This window comes from Sinocyclocheilus rhinocerous, unplaced genomic scaffold (assembly GCF_001515625.1).
Source record: "Sinocyclocheilus rhinocerous isolate Xijiao unplaced genomic scaffold, SAMN03320098_v1.1 scaffold264, whole genome shotgun sequence".
Lineage (NCBI taxonomy): Eukaryota > Metazoa > Chordata > Actinopteri > Cypriniformes > Cyprinidae > Sinocyclocheilus > Sinocyclocheilus rhinocerous.
In genome coordinates this window covers 559,596-577,128 of record NW_015644837.1, presented here as the reverse complement: position 1 = coordinate 577,128, position 17,533 = coordinate 559,596, and the positions used below count along the sequence as shown (strand labels likewise).

General features: G+C 37.6%; 1 protein-coding gene across 2 annotated transcripts in view; it reads right to left on the bottom strand.

Annotated features, from left to right (window-relative positions):
• The window catches only part of irx1a (iroquois homeobox 1a), a 23,450-nt gene that overhangs the window by 3,598 nt on the left and 2,319 nt on the right, over positions 1–17,533 (bottom strand). Inside the window, exons 2-5 of one of the 2 annotated variants that reach the window (XM_016576662.1) lie at positions 16,399–17,335; positions 16,079–16,151; positions 14,942–15,245; positions 14,404–14,407 (exon numbers count right to left, since the gene is read on the bottom strand). In XM_016576662.1, coding sequence (XP_016432148.1) covers positions 15,188–15,245; positions 16,079–16,151; positions 16,399–17,335 — 1,068 coding nt within the window. In that variant the 3' untranslated portion in view covers positions 14,404–14,407; positions 14,942–15,187. The remainder of the gene's footprint in view (positions 1–14,403; positions 14,408–14,941; positions 15,246–16,078; positions 16,152–16,398; positions 17,336–17,533) is intronic. The other variant, XM_016576663.1, reaches the window with a different exon arrangement.

The following is a 17,533-nucleotide window of genomic DNA, read 5'->3' as shown; positions in this document are numbered from 1 at the left end:
AAATAATGTAATAAAATTTAATAATTTAAGAATTACCAATTAGGAAAAATAATAAGAGGCAATATCTTTTTGCTTAAGTTTACTATTAGAAATTCTTTAAAAAAATAATTAAATAAAAATGTATTAAATTTATATTAACATTCAAAGTAGTATCATAGATACAGGAATAATGAATAACCAAATGAAAGTGGTCACATATGTCTCACAACAGTTTTTTTTTTTTACCTTTGTATTTGACAAGTATTGTAGCATAATTAAAACTAAAGGATACATTTACAAGAATATAGCATATAAGAAAAAAAAAGAGAGAAAATAAGATTTAATAAATAAATAAAATGCCTTCAGCTAGAGTCACTATAATGATGCTCCAGTAAAAGAGTGTAGATGCAGATTAGATTGGCTCTTTCATGAATGGATGAGGTTAGTTTCTACATCCTGAGACCAATCACCTATAAACACATTATTAAAAAACATCCATATGATTGCAGGAGCTCGTGAAGCACATTCACTGCATGTGAACCGTCACAGTATGTTTGTTAGTCAACTCAAATAGAGAGGGAATTTCAATTCAAACTGGGTCAGGTCTCTTGCTGCCTTCAAATAAGACAAAAAAAAGGCAAGAAAAGAAGGCAGAAACCTCCCAGGGGGACGGAGAGATTACCCCAAACGATTGAATTAGCTTGGCAGCTATAGGGGGTGGAGGGAGGCGGGAATGCTAGAAACTAATGGTAAATAACAAGCTTTTGACAATTCCTCTGCTCTGCTCTCGGAGGGGAGGGCGGCGGAGGAATGCCGGAGACGGGACCTTTCCCCTCCGCTGTGTTGCTCCAGCAAACAGTGTCAATGAGATGGCATCCTACCTCACACAGATTTGCATGGTTGTCACTGGACTGAAAGCCAGTTTAAAGGTGCATCCTTTATGTGCCAGAAAAAGGATTAAATGCATCCCCACAAAGAGGCTTTGATTTCTCGCAAAAACATAAGAAGACTGGCCAGGACTGGAAGTTAAATCTACACCTCGCACTTCTTCAAATGCATTTCACTTTCTCTTTTATTTTTTTTGTTCTGATCACTCAAGAGTCTACTGCAAAGAAAACTTTTCTGGAAGGCTTTTAAATGTGCGAGAATCGTTAAAATAGCAAAAAGTAAAATTATGTCTGGCCTGCGGTTTTCAGAATGCTTTTCAAATGTAAAAATTAGGAGAAAGAATCTCGCTTCAAGTTAAGTGAACACTTACTGCTTAATAACAGTGCCGTGAAAAGGTTTTTGCCCCCTTCGGTTTTTTTTTTTTTTTGCGTATTTGTCACACTTGAATGATTCAGATCATCAAACACATTTTGATATTACACAAAGATAACCCGAGTAAATACAAAATGCAGTTTTGAAATAATGATTTCATTTATTAAGGGAAAAAAGCTGTCCAAACCTGCCTGGCACTACGTGAAAAAGTAATTGCCCCCTAAATCTAATAACTGTACAAAGATAACCTGAGTAAATAAAAAAAATGCAGTTTTGAAATTTTTTGGGAAAAAACCTGTCCAAACATGCCTGGCGCCATGTGAAAAAGTAATTGCCCCCTAAATCTAATAACTGCTTGTGCCACCCTTTGCAGCAACAACTGCAATAAAGCGTTTGTGATAACTGGCAACAAGTCTTTCACATCACTGTGGAGGAATTTTGTCCCACTCTTCTTTGCAGAATTGTGTGTATATACTCTATATATATATATATATTAAATACCTTGCTACGTGTACTGCGTTAGGCTAACCGAGACTTGTCATAAATGACTAAATGTAAATGTAAATATATATATATATATATATATACAATAGTAGTCAGATATAGTTATGTTTTATTGTGTATGCACTGTTGTATGTATGTGTGTTTTATTCAGCTTTGGCTATGTTATTCCAATTTAGCAAATAGATTTAGCAAAATAAAATAATCTAAATAAAATAAAATAACCTACATACCTGTACCTTTCGGTTGTTTACAGTACTTTTTTTTTATTATTATTATAAAAAATAAAAAAAAGTTATCCAAACCATAATACACAAGTGCTTGCTTCAGTTCAATATGATGCAATTAACAAGTGAGGTTATTTAATAAGTGAGGTGTGTAACTTTTTGAGCACACCCCCTGTCTGCCATTGGTCAGCCAAACTGATGGCCCCGCCCCAAACTCACATTCAGTGCTGCTGTATCACGCTGCTCGTGATGATCAAACAAACTGCACTTTAGCATCAAAAATAATTATACACATCATATACACGTTTAAACTCAGACAAACGATAATTTAATCAGCGTCTAGTCAGCATCTAGTCATTTGCTCTTTCAGGATGTGCTTTTCATAGAAATGATATGTGGTACATATGCGTCTGAGAGGAGGGGAAAAACCCGTCAGTAAGAATTATTTCAGGAAACTCTGTCTAAAGCAGCATCCTGATCAGACCGGTCTTCACAGAAGCTCTTGTGCTGGTGTGCTGGACCCCAGATGATCAGACCAGATCAGTGCAGAAGGACCTGCGTCTGACCTCTCCAAAAACTCCTTCAAGTGTGCCGTAGATGGCGCACATGTGGGCCATAGATCATGCTCTCGCGTCCCTTCATTCCAGCAAATGGAGGTCGGTTTGTTTTTAATCATTCAGCCCATTAGCAACTGCACAGAGAGAGAGAGAGAGAGATAGAGGGGCTGCTGCTTTGTTTTGGAGATATGAAGACAGCAGATGAATGATCACTGGCACAGGAAGGAGAAACAGGACAGAGAGCAGCCCAAAAGAAGCCGTGAGTTTATATTCACAGCATTACTAATGTGCCGCCGTTATCAATGGAGCGTATGCTCAGCTGAAGTCTGTGTCACCATCCACAATCAACTACACTCTAAAAAATGCTGGGTTAAATATACAACCCAATAGCTGGGTTTGTCCCTTTTTAACCCAGCGCTGGATTATATTTAACCCAGCATTTTTTAGAGTGTATAGTTATACAAATGAAAAAATAAGTTTACAAGTGACAATGTAACAGTAAAACATGAATTTACTAACATGAATAACATTCATTTAATGTTTTAGAAACATGCCATTTGTATTAAAGTTTATTTATGTATTAATGATTATGACATTGCAATTCTCACAACGTCTAAAACCATATCCTCAAAACATAACTCAGTCCTTTGTGTGGATAACAATATATGCAACTATATATTTCACTTAAGAAAAAAAAATGATGTTTAGCCTTCATTATGAAGGACCTCCATATTTCATTATATAAGATTTGTTTGTTTTTTAGTTTATTGTTTTGTTTATTATTATTATTATTATTATTATTATTATTATTATTATTATTATTATTATTATTATTATTATTATTATTATTGAAATAGGCCCCATTAGTTGCTAGCTAACAATGGAAAACAAAATTACTTCATTAAAAGCTGCACCACAGAACTTTGGCCTGTCTATCGCCTCCTGTGGTCAAAATCAGTTATGCAGTTTCTAGGCTTACCATAGTGAATTTAGGCAATAACAGAGTTTTGAAAACTTTATTTATTTATTTACTTACTTATTTACTTGCTCAAATAATGGAATGTTGTTCCATCCAAAACAATGTCAATAAACACAAACTTTTCAGTTCTGTAGCCTGTTTTGTCCGTGTAGTCTACATGAAAACCAGTAAATTATTATTTAATGTGCATTAAATCATGTGCATAAAATATGAGATTTTCATGAAAAACATTAAATAAAGTCCATGGCATTACTACGTGCATGCAACATATAATTGAAGTGTTATTGTTGATCAGAGTTAATCAAGCCGAGCAGCACATCATGTATATGGCGTTGTGGAGTCGCTGTGATATGCATTGCAGGGATCGGTCGCTCCGGCTCTGTGTCTGAACTGAATGAAGCAGGATTGAGGCACAGAATGAGTCAGGACGCAGCGATTGGGGCCGCACTTTTACTTACACAAAGGCCCGGTCTACAGGGACACCATGGGAAGCGACTCCTCCTCCATCTCTCCCTCGCTGCCCCCGTTCAGCCTTAGAACTGAGGCATGTTGTTGAAAGTGTGTGCTTGTTTGTGTCTGGCTAACGAAAATAGATGCACTCTAATAATGCCCTATTCTCAATTTATATGAACAAAGATTGAGAGGGCCCCTCGAGAGGGGAGTGCGGTCCTGTAATGCATCTTCATGTAGTCGGGGGGCCGTCATATTTCCCGAACGGCGCAGGAATCATCAAACAGTGGGGTGCACTGTCATCATTATTTCATGGAAACTTGTGATGTGATTATTTGCTCTCAGACTGTACTGTGAGTGTTACAGTAACGCAGCAGAAATAACAGTGCTGGGGTTATTTTGACAGTGTTCGGCCGAGGCTCAGCTGTTGACTTTACTCAAATACATGCAAAATTAATTTGCCCTCCAGCAGTGACTTTACATGATCCAATAATCAGTGTCTATAGTTTTGTAAATATTCACAACAAATCCCATCATTAAACATGATATGTTTTTATATACACACCAGCAAATATAATAAACCGCTGGTCTGAGTTTTAAGTCGACATGAGTATGAGTTCATTTACAGGGTGCTTTGAGTCAAGCCAAACTTGCTTTAGATTTGTGAAAAAGAAGTGCATTTAATTGCATTTGTAGTGTACTTCAGATTTGGTAAGTATATTGTTTGAATAATTGTACTTGCAGATAATATAGCACTAACAAAATAAAAGGCCACTTTTGTGAACTTAAAGAGAAACACTTTCATGACTGTTTCTTAACACACTTACGTACACTTTAAAAAAAGTTCACAATAATGTTAAGTTAAAAGAAAATACATTTCAAAGCATGTTTTAATAATCTAAAGATTTAAAGAAGTACACTCATTTTGATGTGTTGACTATCATACTACAGCACATGCAAAGTACTTGATTATAATTTAATTGTGTGTCATTCAAAATTTAAAGTAATTGTATTTTAATTGTACTAAATTACAACTTCATCATTATCAATGCGCAATGACAATTATATTTAAATTCATGACTTACAAGTTTGACTAGAAGTGTCATTACAGTATATTTTAGTTTATCATCAGTACATTCTGCAATAACATTTTAACCATATTTCAAACACAATAGAAGTAATTATGAAAAAAAATAATACAAATAAAAATAAACAAATAACAATGAAAAGTTCAGCTAACTGCATTTAATATAAATCTAAACTACAATACATTTTCATTTAATTGCAAATAATGTAGTTAAATGTCCAAAAACACATTCAGTTCGCACTTATTATATTATTTTACAGTATATTACTTCTGCAATAAGTGCTCTTTTTAAAGGTATGCGAAAAGTGAACTTCTTTCTCACGAGAATTGTATTGTAATCTAGAAAATCATTTCCAGGCCTCATAAAATCCGTTTTGTTGGAGTTTTGTGGCTTGTCGTTCATGTCTGCTAATCTACAGGCTAACGTCCTCAAACACAATAGAAGTAATTATGAAAAAAAATAATACAAATAAAAATAAACAAATAACAATGAAAAGTTCAGCTAACTGCATTTAATATAAATCTAAACTACAATACATTTTCATTTAATTGCAAATAATGTAGTTAAATGTCCAAAAACACATTCAGTTCGCACTTATTATATTATTTTACAGTATATTACTTCTGCAATAAGTGCTCTTTTTAAAGGTATGCGAAAAGTGAACTTCTTTCTCACGAGAATTGTATTGTAATCTAGAAAATCATTGTTGTGTTTCTAAGGCCTCATAAAATCCGTTTTGTTGGAGTTTTGTGGCTTGTCGTTCATGTCTGCTAATCTATAGGCTAACGTCCTCCTAAAAGTTAACAAAACTAACTTTTAGTGTAAATGCATCACAGGAAAGAAAAGTGAGCACATCAGTTTAAGGTAAGTAAATATGGTGAACAATCATGCAACAGCAACCATGCTTTTTAATATTAAACACGGTAGATAGATAAAGTAAATAAAGACTAGACAAACACATAAATGAGTCTCACAGTAGTTTAAATAAGCACACTTTGGGAAGTGTAAAACACGAACCTTATATTTGGAGTGGTGGTTTACCTAAAGGAGTTAATGTGTGACACATTAGAGACCGCAGTAAGATGACACGCTACACGCTTAACGAGTCAAACACATGTTCTGAATCTGTGTGACTGCTGGCAGACTTCACGGGCCAGGATTACCTAACTCGACGGAGAGATTCTCCAGTTTATAACAGAAGGAATAGAGAAAGGCTACGAACCACAAGGGGGCCCAAAGAAAAATAAATCTAGGGTTTCCCATTTCTGACACATGTAGAGGTAGTATGTGAGCGTTTAAATCACACGGCTTGTTGGAAAGGCTTGTGTATTTACCCAGAGTTTGCCGTCTCTCTCCCCAGAGGTCATTACGTGGAGGCATGGCTTCTCTCAGTGTTTGCACTGACTGATGTTGTCCAGCATGTGTGCGTGAAACCGAGCCTGTCCAGCCTTGTTTGGGAGAAAGAGCTAATCAATTGTGGAACTGATATGCAGCTAAAACAAATTAGACTTCAAACTAATTCAAATATTCTTTGAGAGATGGATGGGGGACGTAGCATATGCTGCGTTTCACTGAGCACGTCCTGAAAGAGAGGCCTGCAGAATGTAAACTTCATGGCTGTCTCCGAATGATGCCAGTATTTGGAAGAAAGTAGGTCTTGAAAGTCGTTCCCGGTATTAAATAAATAAATAAATACATGCATAAAATAAATGTTTATTTAAAATGCTGTCAGAATCTATTTTTCTACTGTCACAGCTCTCTTCATTATCACTCTAGAAACAAATACAAATACAGGATGTGTCATATTTTTCTTTAACTACTTTAATTGGACTCTTTACTGTTGTGTTTTTTTTAATAGGATACAAATCGTATATGTGTGTACCAGAATTAGTAAATTTGCATACCGTAAACACTAATAGACTGTGTCTCAAACATGCTTATGTATATGTATTTTAAAGTATTGATGCCCGTGATTCATTTTACAGTATAAATTGATCAAGGACATCAGTGCACTGTAATAAATAAATAAATAACAATACAAATATTTTTCAAGGTTGTAAATAAATCAAACATCATTGTAGTATGATTTACAAGAAAATACTATTTCAGTCATTCTACTTCAAAATTTCATGTCTAATTCAAAGTGTTACTTGCTATTTCTTTGTGAAATTTCCGAGTGAAAGTTATTTCTACGCCTTTTTTTTTTCACTGTGAACTATTATTTTTATTATTCTAATAATCATTATATTATTAATGGTTCACATCCAGCTAAACTTCGTTATGACCTTTCCTTCACTCTCAATTGCTTGGCACAGGCACTTATTTTCATTTACAAATGCACAAAGATGATCCAACTGGATGCGGAGCAAGTTCCAGCTTGTGGCTGTTTCCAGCACGATTAGCTAAACCACCTCCGAATGAAATCAGGACCAGTCATTTCTGAACTCCTGTTCAAACTTTTGGTGAGATTAGAGTTGAGAAACGCTCTTCCAAAAGTCCTCCTACAAACCAAATATTGTGTGTTGATAATTGCTCGTGCCACGCCTTTGGTAGCAGCATAATCGCTTCAGGCTGCTGAGGGTTTTTCCGAACTAATGTTTACAGTTGTTTTGGAGTGGACAAAGAAGGCACCCAGAGGACAGCAGGGTGTGTGTCTCTTCTCTGTAGATTGTGGTTAACCAGGTCTCATCTGGAGACCTTATGCTTGGCTCATCTCACTCTGGTCGCCTTGTCTTTCCCCCTTCTGATATTGTCTACATTCCACATCAGCTATCTCTGGCTGAACATGTCATCCGCTGGTATGTGCTGAGGGTTTGCTTTTATGGAGCTTTCATGTGTGCAATAATTGCTGGATGGGATGTACTCATAATAAATCAATTTGTCATATAAGGAGAATTTGCTAAATGGAAGGGTTCACGGACAGGTTTGTGGCCTGTCGCGTTGCCTGATTCCCTGACTGTCGTGTCCCACCCTGCGCGACTGGGCTGCTGCCATCGATTGCATTACTGTGTGGCGTGAAGCTCTGCGTTTTTACAACGGTTTTACGCTTTGTGATTTTGTGGTGCATCTGCAGTTTGTCAGACTTTGTGCTGAACTAAATATTTGTTAGTCAATGATTGCACAATTGTGCATGCATCCCAAAAATATTTTTTGATATATTTGCTGCAAAACCTTTCTCCAACACCAGGTTTGTCAAGGTTTTAAAATCAAGGTTTGCAGTGAAAGAAATTGCTTGCTCAGCATATCAATATTCTGGCTCAGTTTTTGCTGTAAGCTGGTCAGAGTTCCTCTGAAACCCTCCACCTCCCCAGCTCCACCTGTCTAGGTCTGGACTTTTAATTACACTAATTGTGCAACTTAAAGGTTAAATGTGTAACGTATACAGCAAAATAATTTATTTATTTACAATAATTGTACAACTTTTATTATCAGAGATGCAGATAATTATGTTTGGTAGTTGCATTCACAAATCTAAATGTCGTAGCTATAAAGGTGTGTCTTCTTCGCATTGGAGCTTGCGTTCTTTTCCTAATTTTTGGTTGTCAACTTTTGGGTTGCAATCCAAATAAGAAAGTATGGATACACGCATCCTCGCTTGATAAGAGTGATGAATGCAGATCCGTGAAAATCCATCTCAGCGTTTTACAGTCGTGATGATGCATGGCTTGTTTTTCACAAAATAGTGTTATTGGAGGTGATCGGTGTCAAGATGTTCTTTTATAATTCCCTCGGCTCAACACTGTCCCGGTCGCTGCTTTACACTGAATGTAAAAAAAAGTAACAATAGGTTGACTTATTGTGTCGTGTCCTTTATCTTCTGCAGGCCGTTTTAGAATCGTACCATGGCTCGGCGTTCAAAGTAATGTCTTACTGTTTATTAAACCATCACCACCACCCATCCATCGCTTTCTTTCCCAAACCTCACAGTTTATTGTTGCCAGGGTATTGAGATCTACATCTGATCATTTCCTCATTCTCAGCAAATCTCTGACATTAGTGGCATTCGTGTCAGTGTACGTGTAAATCTTCTTCTATCTGCGGGATGAGCCGCACAATATGACTCACACTAAGTGACTGCTCAGCTATTATTGGTGCGGAACAGATAGCAAGCCAAAAAAGAGACGGATAAAGAAAGGAGAGGAGAATTGACCACATGCTGGACAATATTGGTGGCAGATGTGGCCACCAGATCGCAGTCAAAACCAGGATGGCATTTCCTCAGGATAAGATTATATATTTTTGAAACTTTGATGTGAGAGCTCTCCAGAAATATGGAGGATTTTGGTGCATCTGATCTGGCAGCATTGATCGTGGGGATAAACTGAAAAGAGAACCTTGCATTTTGGCTTTGAGGGTTGCAACAGCGATTAGCGTTATGCATTGTGGAGCTATTTGAGTCCTGTTCCTGCTGTCCTTGTGGTGCTTCCCAATGCAGAAAACGCATTATGATGCTAGTGTATCATGGGGAGTGATTCTATGTGGTTGCAAATGTGTTCCTAAGTGGTTTTTAGCTTGTTGTTCTGCCTTTGCTTGGATCTGTTGATGTGGCCCGGTCATTCAATGTGCATCTGTGGGATTTTTTCACCTGTTTTCTGGTCCAGCAGGTGAAAACGGTGCATCTAAACACATAGTAAAGTAGCAGGACACCTTTCATCAACAACACATGATTCTGAGGAATCACAATCACTGCAGGATGGTGTTTAACACTTACTGTAAGGTTATGAATTTTTAAAAAAAAGTATGCACTATCAGTTGTAGTGATGCTTGGCTTGATTCATTTCTGAAATCAAGAGATGTGAAGGGAAGCTAATAGAGCGTCACATTGCTCATCCACTTTTTCATTGGCTTTGGTTCTGAAACTATTTTTTCCAAAAGGGATTTTAAAAAGTCTTTGTTTAGGAGTCATAAGCCATGAACCAAACAAACCAGCTACAAGGTGAATCACAACATCACAAACTTTGATTTTAAGCAACAAAAAAAAAAGTATTTGAAAATCAGCCAAAAAGACGAAGACAAAAGATGGCTTTAGTGAACTACAATCCTATGATTCGTTGCCAATGACATATTCAAAGTGAAAAAAACATATAAAGCTATTAATTTAAATAGTAGTAAACAATTAATTTATATTTTGTATAATATATCAAACATATATTGATTTACTGAGTCATATTCAGTAGAGGGTGTGTGCTAAAGTGCGGTTTTCTTGTTTTGATTCTCTGATTGGTGGAGATGTTGTGCAGAATTATGGGTAATGTAGTTTTTCACCAGGAATTCCACTGGTAAACACGATTATTTAGGTTTAAATAATGTGAACTGATGGCTTCAATAAAAGCATAGATTATGGCTTAACAACCTCATAGCTCAAAGTGTGTCTGTCTTTAAAATGATCTTTAAAATAAATTCCAATATGGAGTAAATTAATGCGATTTTTACTTCCGGAACCGACTGTTGTGCTCTCTATACTGAAGGCTGCGCGATTCTTTAGCCACATGCTGACATTAGTTCAGCCTCGGGCTCTTGATGTGTGATTGTTCAGTGTGAACGCTGGGAGTTCTTCCCTCAGCTGTGTTAGAGTTGCTTGTGAAACATGAGGAGTTTGTTTTGGTGTCGTGATGCCACTGAGGATGGCGTACTGTACGATCACACCCTGAATGCTAACGAGTCAGGGTTGGGCAACATCAAACACCTCCAGGTCACCGAGCCAAACGGGAATAAGGAACTGGTCGGACTCCACTGTGTCCACATTCGCTAATGTATACTCAACCATATCAGTGTTTGATCTGCTGCATCACACTAATTCATCATCTACAGCTGCTTCAAACCCCCGGCAGCCATCGCTCGGCCAATAACACGCGAGCGGACGCCAGTCTGATAACTGCGGCTTTAGATCCCGATTCGAGAAAAATCGGCATGGGCCGCGATGCAGATTAGAGGAGCGATCTGATATCAGCCTCTGCGGTGCACATGTGCGGAGGGGAATAACAGAGCCGGGCCCCAGCTGCTGGGTGACACTTCACATACATCCACTCCTCTTTGTACAGACCTCTGGAATTAACCCAAACCCACAGTGGCATCACATCAGAAAGCAGCGCAGGGAAGTCTGACTTTATTATCCATCTCTGTGGAAATTTTCATGAGGAGGGATAAAGCTCTGTAACGGCTGTCTGCTGTTTATTAGGCGCAGCACAAGACAATATCAGCCTCGGGGAAGGAAGGGGCAGAGAGTCTGTGTTTTAGGAAACCGGGAAAAGTGCATTATAAGCAGACATACAGCAGGCACTGGAAAGGACAACTGCATGCGTGACATCTCAGCTACTAGTTGTCTCTTACAGTGTGTGTTTGTTTATTTGATGTGTGTTTACAGTTTAAAAACTCAAACGCATCCAAAGGAATGCACTGTGAATATTTCCAGAACGTGTCTAAAAAAAAAAGCTTAAAACACAGATTTGTGTCCGCTTTGATGCATGACTCTCACTGCAGTGGACTGAGATTTATAAAACGGTTTTAACCATTAAAGGTGTGATCTTACATGACTGATGACCTTTGACCCTTCCTCATAATTCTACATGGCTGTCCTTTTTATATGTTTCTAGGTTTTTGTTTATGATAATATAAATTCAAAATTCCTGACGAAAGTGGTGGATTATCTACCTCTGTTGTGGACTAGACAGAAACGAAAAATTATTAAAAATAAATAAATAAATAAATAAAAAAGACTGGGATGATTGTATTCTTGTTTTAAAATACAAGGAATAATTACAAATAATATATGTATATTTCCTCTTTGTGATTTTATAATTCATGCATCAAAGGCTTTATATCTACAATTTATCTCAAACTACTTCTAGAACGGTTAGATTTTTCTGGAATTTTTCAAAGAATGCCAAGAAATCCAACTGCATTGTAATTTTTTCCTCGTCTATATTCATAGTATTTAATAATAATAATAATAATACGTTATTATTATTGGTGGTTGTTAAATTTTGTATTATTATTATTATTATCATTATTATTATTATTATTATTATTATCATCATCATTATTTATATATGTAACATATTTAAATAAATACACAAAACACTGTTTAAACTAAATTATATAATACAAAAAATATTATATACAACATATTACATAGCCTAACTATAAAACAAATCTAAGTTTCTAATTGAAAAAAAATATATAGAATATGTTTTAAAATAAAATACTATTTCAGCCTTTCTACTTTAAATTGTTAATATTTAATTCAGTGTTACTAGTCGTTTCTTTGTAAAAAATTACTGGCAATTTCTGAATACAATTTGTTTTAAAGTAAATATTATACCTTTTTTTTTTTTTTCAGTGTACATTATTTATATAGTTTACTGAAAAACTCACAATTGTCAAATGTAAATCTGTCAACGCCAACAATTTTCCAGATGATTGGAAGAAGTATGTATCTGTGTGTCTGGGTTTTCACTGCAGCACAGTGATTATAAAAGCCATAGCAGTCTTCACTAGCAGTTGTCCCTTGATGTTATTTGTGCTCTCTCTCTCTCTCTCTCTCTCTCTCAGAGACACAGGCATCACGGGAGAGAATCACTCACACTACTGGAGCAACAGTTTCTGTGCAAGGATACAGTGCTCTGCTGCATTATGTATTATTCCTATCGGCTGCATGGCTTTTATGTCACCACAGCGCACACCATTATCCGTGCCTTTCAAATAAGATTATGATAATGATTTAAACGATTGTTGTGATTTGTCTCTATATTTTCAGCCCTCCCGCGCTTGCATCTCGTTTTATTCTGTTAGGTGTATTTTGGCTGTGGTTTATCGCCCGGGGCGGGTGTGAGAGGAGCTGGAAGTGTCCGAGTAATTATGGGTTCCAGCCCCGTTTATTCCTCGTTAGATGAGTGACTGTACATCAAGCACAGAATGAGTAATTGCGTGCGCATTAGCCAATCCCGGCCCGATGGCCTCCAGCTCGAACCCCGTGCTAGCTCAGGACAAAAGATAGAAATGAAACACCGGGAGCTTATTACATTTCAACCAACGAGCTACGAAACGAGATGAAGACGAAATAACGAGGAGAGCGCACCTGCCCTGATTTAACCTCGATCCCTTTTTACAAGAGAGAATTATTATTATTATTATTAGTAGTAGTAGTAGTAGTAGTAGTAACCTATTCGCATACAATTACAATTTGTTTAAGCGAGATTCTGGTTAACGTTTTTATGTGCGCAGTGTTCCTTTAAAATAGGGGAAATATGATAATTCATTCAAAACTGTTAGTAAAGCGTTTTATTATTAATACTACTACTACTACTACTACTACTACTACTGATAACAATAATAATAATAGATACAGAGCATAAGTATCTTCTGCGATGTATTTATTCACTGCTAAATAATGCCTAAAATAAACTAAAACATGTCATATTATCATGTTTTTCGTTATTATTTTTAGGTTGTTTAATGCTACTAATATAACATAAATAAATACTTTACTTTTTTTTTATTATTAACAAAACACATCCGAGTTTCGATTTTCAAGTCGCATAAAATCCTCTTTGAATGCTTTGAAGTTTTCAAACTGTTTTAATTTAGTCTTACTATTATTGTTGGATGTTTCAGTTTTGTGGACTGAAATGTAAAACACCGATTATTTATTTTAGTGCATGAATTACGCAAACGGGCCTTATGATTTGATAATGTACTTGGAATAGCCTATTATATATTATACAATACTGTCTTGGTCAACTATTCAGTATTTCAAAGGGCAGTAGATTCAAATATTAGATCATTTTCTCATCTGAAATGCTGTCTGTAGTTTCATGGGAAAAATGTGAAGTGATTTTATGAATTTCTCCTGTCTTGTTCCATGTTTAGCAGTTGTAATGACTCTACCAAGCTATAGAGGTCGCTGCGAGCTTTAATTTATTTGCAATTCGGCATATTCTGCTTTCATGCATCAATAGAGGTTTGAATGGAATAAGAAATCCAGAGGACAAGTAAATATACAGCCTAAATATAACTGACAATGCCATGCAAAATCACAAGCTGTGATTGTCAAAACAGCTGCATATCACTCGATATCAGTCACTTCTGTGCTAACCATTTGAACAGACTGGTTACTTTTTAATTACATGTTTGTTCATTGATTAATTTAGGCTAAGTGGTTGCATTTGAATTATTTAACGGGAAAAAGTTAATTTCGCTTTTAAAAACATAACGCATCCTGTCTAACCAATCGTTTATATTTTAATTTGAAACTGCAATTTTGTGAAACAAATTGTAATTATTAGGTTATAAATTGTAAGCGCTAGTGTCTCATGCTGATGGCGCTGAAAGCCTCAATCCACTGCCTCTGAACTGAATGTCACTCTCCTCAACAAATTAATAATTTATTATCGTATCGAGTTTTTTTTTTTTTCCCCCTCTGACAGATTAGATTTTAACCATTTGATTTTGTTTGCACAGGGCGTTCCCACATTATTACTTAATGATATTCCCAGCTGCTTCGGTCCATTTTCCGCCGCCAGCAGCCATCTGGTCTCTTATTAGCACCTCAATGCATTTGCAGCCAGCTCCATTTAACAATTGAATTTGAACGCTCGCGCCACATATCTGGAGATCCATTCTGGGCCTCATGCAAACTAAACAACCGACAGCTTTCCCCCTCACTTTTAATAGCATTCGTTAGTATTATCGGCGATTATTAATAATGCAATTATGTTATGATGTATTCAATAATAATAATAATAATAAAATGCAAAAGACAAACAGAAACATAAATACTGTAACTTCACTAAAACCTCTTCAGAAAACGAACCAACCCACAAAAACCCGTCAAAAGAGTGCTTCGAATTTGTCTATAATTTCATTTAGTTTATTAGACAAAATATATGATTCTGAACAAACTCCGTCAACTCGCTATTTACAAATGTGGGTCACCTTAAAGGAAAACACCAACACATGAAGACAAAATAAGCCTGCCAGTGTCCCACGGTAAGGAAGGGAACACAGGTGTCATTATGTACAACTCCAGCGGCGCTAATCAAACTCGGCCTTTTGTTTTAGAGTAACTGAAGGCTATGCTGAACTGATTTAGATTGCATTGTCCCTTTATGAGTGCCATCAGTCCTTTATGCGGGGCAAATGTCTTGATCAAGCGGAAGAGAGAGCTGTGAGGACCCTCTGTGTCGATTCCTGCTGGTTTCTGGGGCTGTGGAGACAGACAGAGAGAAATACATCTGATGTGATGATGTCCTGTCTTCACAACAACAGCCTGAAGTTTTAAAACCCGAGTCATTTCACGGTTAACCACGCACTGAAATTCCCCACACGTTATAAAATAGTTATAATAATTACATGAAAACCGATCATATATATATATATATATATATACACACACACCAAACAACAATAATGTGTACAGCTTTAAGGCCACTGTGTGTGTGTTTTTTTATTTTTTAAATCGTAACCGTGCAATCAATTATTTCCCATCCACATAAACATTTACAAATGCTTTTTTTTTTTTTTCGATCTAAGACTTTCAATACAATATGGCGATTTACCAGCACATCCACTGGCGCGTCTTTAACGCAGGAGATACATAATAACCATAAGTCAAGTTACCAAAACCCCCGCAACGGGCCTGCTGAAATTGTGGCACTTAAAAGGGGGAAAGTTTGAGCAAGACTGCTCCCCCGAGGTTCAGTTTTCCCAGGGGTCTTTAGGAAAAGCACACAGCCTCGGTGACTTGATAAGTAGTTATTCTCCTGAGAGACACAGAGTGTGTGTGGGGAGGGAAACCGTGGCCTTTTGTCACCAGGAAAAGCACAACTATTTATTATAAGCGCTAAGCGCAGATTTTTCTCTGCCTGTCTGCTGGAAATAGCTTTATCCCAAGAGTCTTTCTCCGATAAGAGGTTTTAAAAAACAGCCGTTCGATGCGTTTCATCTCGTATAATGATAGCAAGCTACCGCTAATAATACTAATAATAATAGGGAGAAAAAAATAGAAAGAAAAATAAGAAGAATATAATGCAAATGTACCTGTCGTGAAGAGGACGAAAGGATGACTTTAAAGGTTGCGTTGGTGATTCATTTCTGAGGACATTTTCCCGATCTGAGATTTAAAAACAAAACACAACGTTGGAATTAGTTTGATTGAAATTGGAATTTTGCGCAGCATTTATTGTAGGCTACAGATTTGTTTTTATTGTATTATGTGTTATATATATGCCAAGACATTGAGGGAAAACATAACAACAGCAATAATAATAATAATAATAATAGCGACATTCAAAATGGCATTGCGGCCATGTGGGTCACGTGTGTTGTGCATACACAGGCCTGGTGGGATTCGCGCATACCTATGTGTTTTGGACTCAGGTCTTCTGGCGCATTCTCACTGTTCTCGGCTGCCATCGATGACACCCCCGACGAGGGCTGCTGCTGCTGCTGCTGTGAGTGAAGCGGGTGATTGTGGTGATGCTGATTGACGCCCAGGAACGACCGCACGTTCAGCAGGGAGTTCTGGCCCAGAAACGCGCCATTGGTCCAGTTGTGGAACTTCCCGATCTGGCACGTGTACAGTCCGTGGCTCGGCAGGAAGGCCGGGTGAGTGGCGGGAACCGAGGGTGACGTAGGTTTCTGCGAGCTATCGGGACTGGTCGCGGTTTCTGCTAACGACCATATTTTGGGCTTATTGCTAACCGGAACTGGAAAACCTCCCTGGCGACCCGGCGACAGAACCCTGGTGTTGTTGTTGTTTCCGTCCGACGGCTCTTTGCTGCCGGAAATGGCGTTGGATTTTGATTTCTCGAAGGCCTCGAGCTCCCCGCGCTTTTCCTCGTCCTCCTCGTTGCTTTGATCCCCGTCGTTGTCGTCGATCTTGTCGATGTCTATGCTCTCCAAATCTATTTCCTCCTCATCTTCGTTTTTCTCGGCGTCCCCCTCGTTGTCGCTCCCAAAAAGGTTGCATTCTTCGTCCTCTTTACTTCTGCCCCATGTCACCTTGTTCTCCTTCTTGAGTCTTCTTCTGGCGTTGGCGAACCAGGTGGACACCTGCGTGAGGGTCATCTTGGTGATGATGGCCAGCATGATCTTCTCGCCTTTGGTGGGATAGGGGTTTTTCCTGTGCTCGTTGAGCCAGGCCTTCAGAGTGCTGGTGCTCTCCCGCGTGGCGTTCTTAGGCCTGTTTGGGTCTCCGTACTGGAACTGGCCGTAAGGGTAGAAGGCCGGGCTCGTGTGGGCAGCGAAGCTGGCGGGGTGCACGCCAGGGCTGTCTTTTAAATCATACTGAGAGCCCTGCAATGAGATCCACAAGAAAAAAGCAATAAAAAATCATCCACATGGCATTTGTTACACACTACAACGCGCACAAATTAATTCGGGAATACGCTGTGCCAAAATTCCATATCGAACTTTCACTTTATCTTGCTAAATTATCAATAATCTCTTCCTATTTCAATCTGGTGTCCTCCAGAAAACTTGACTTTTTTTTTT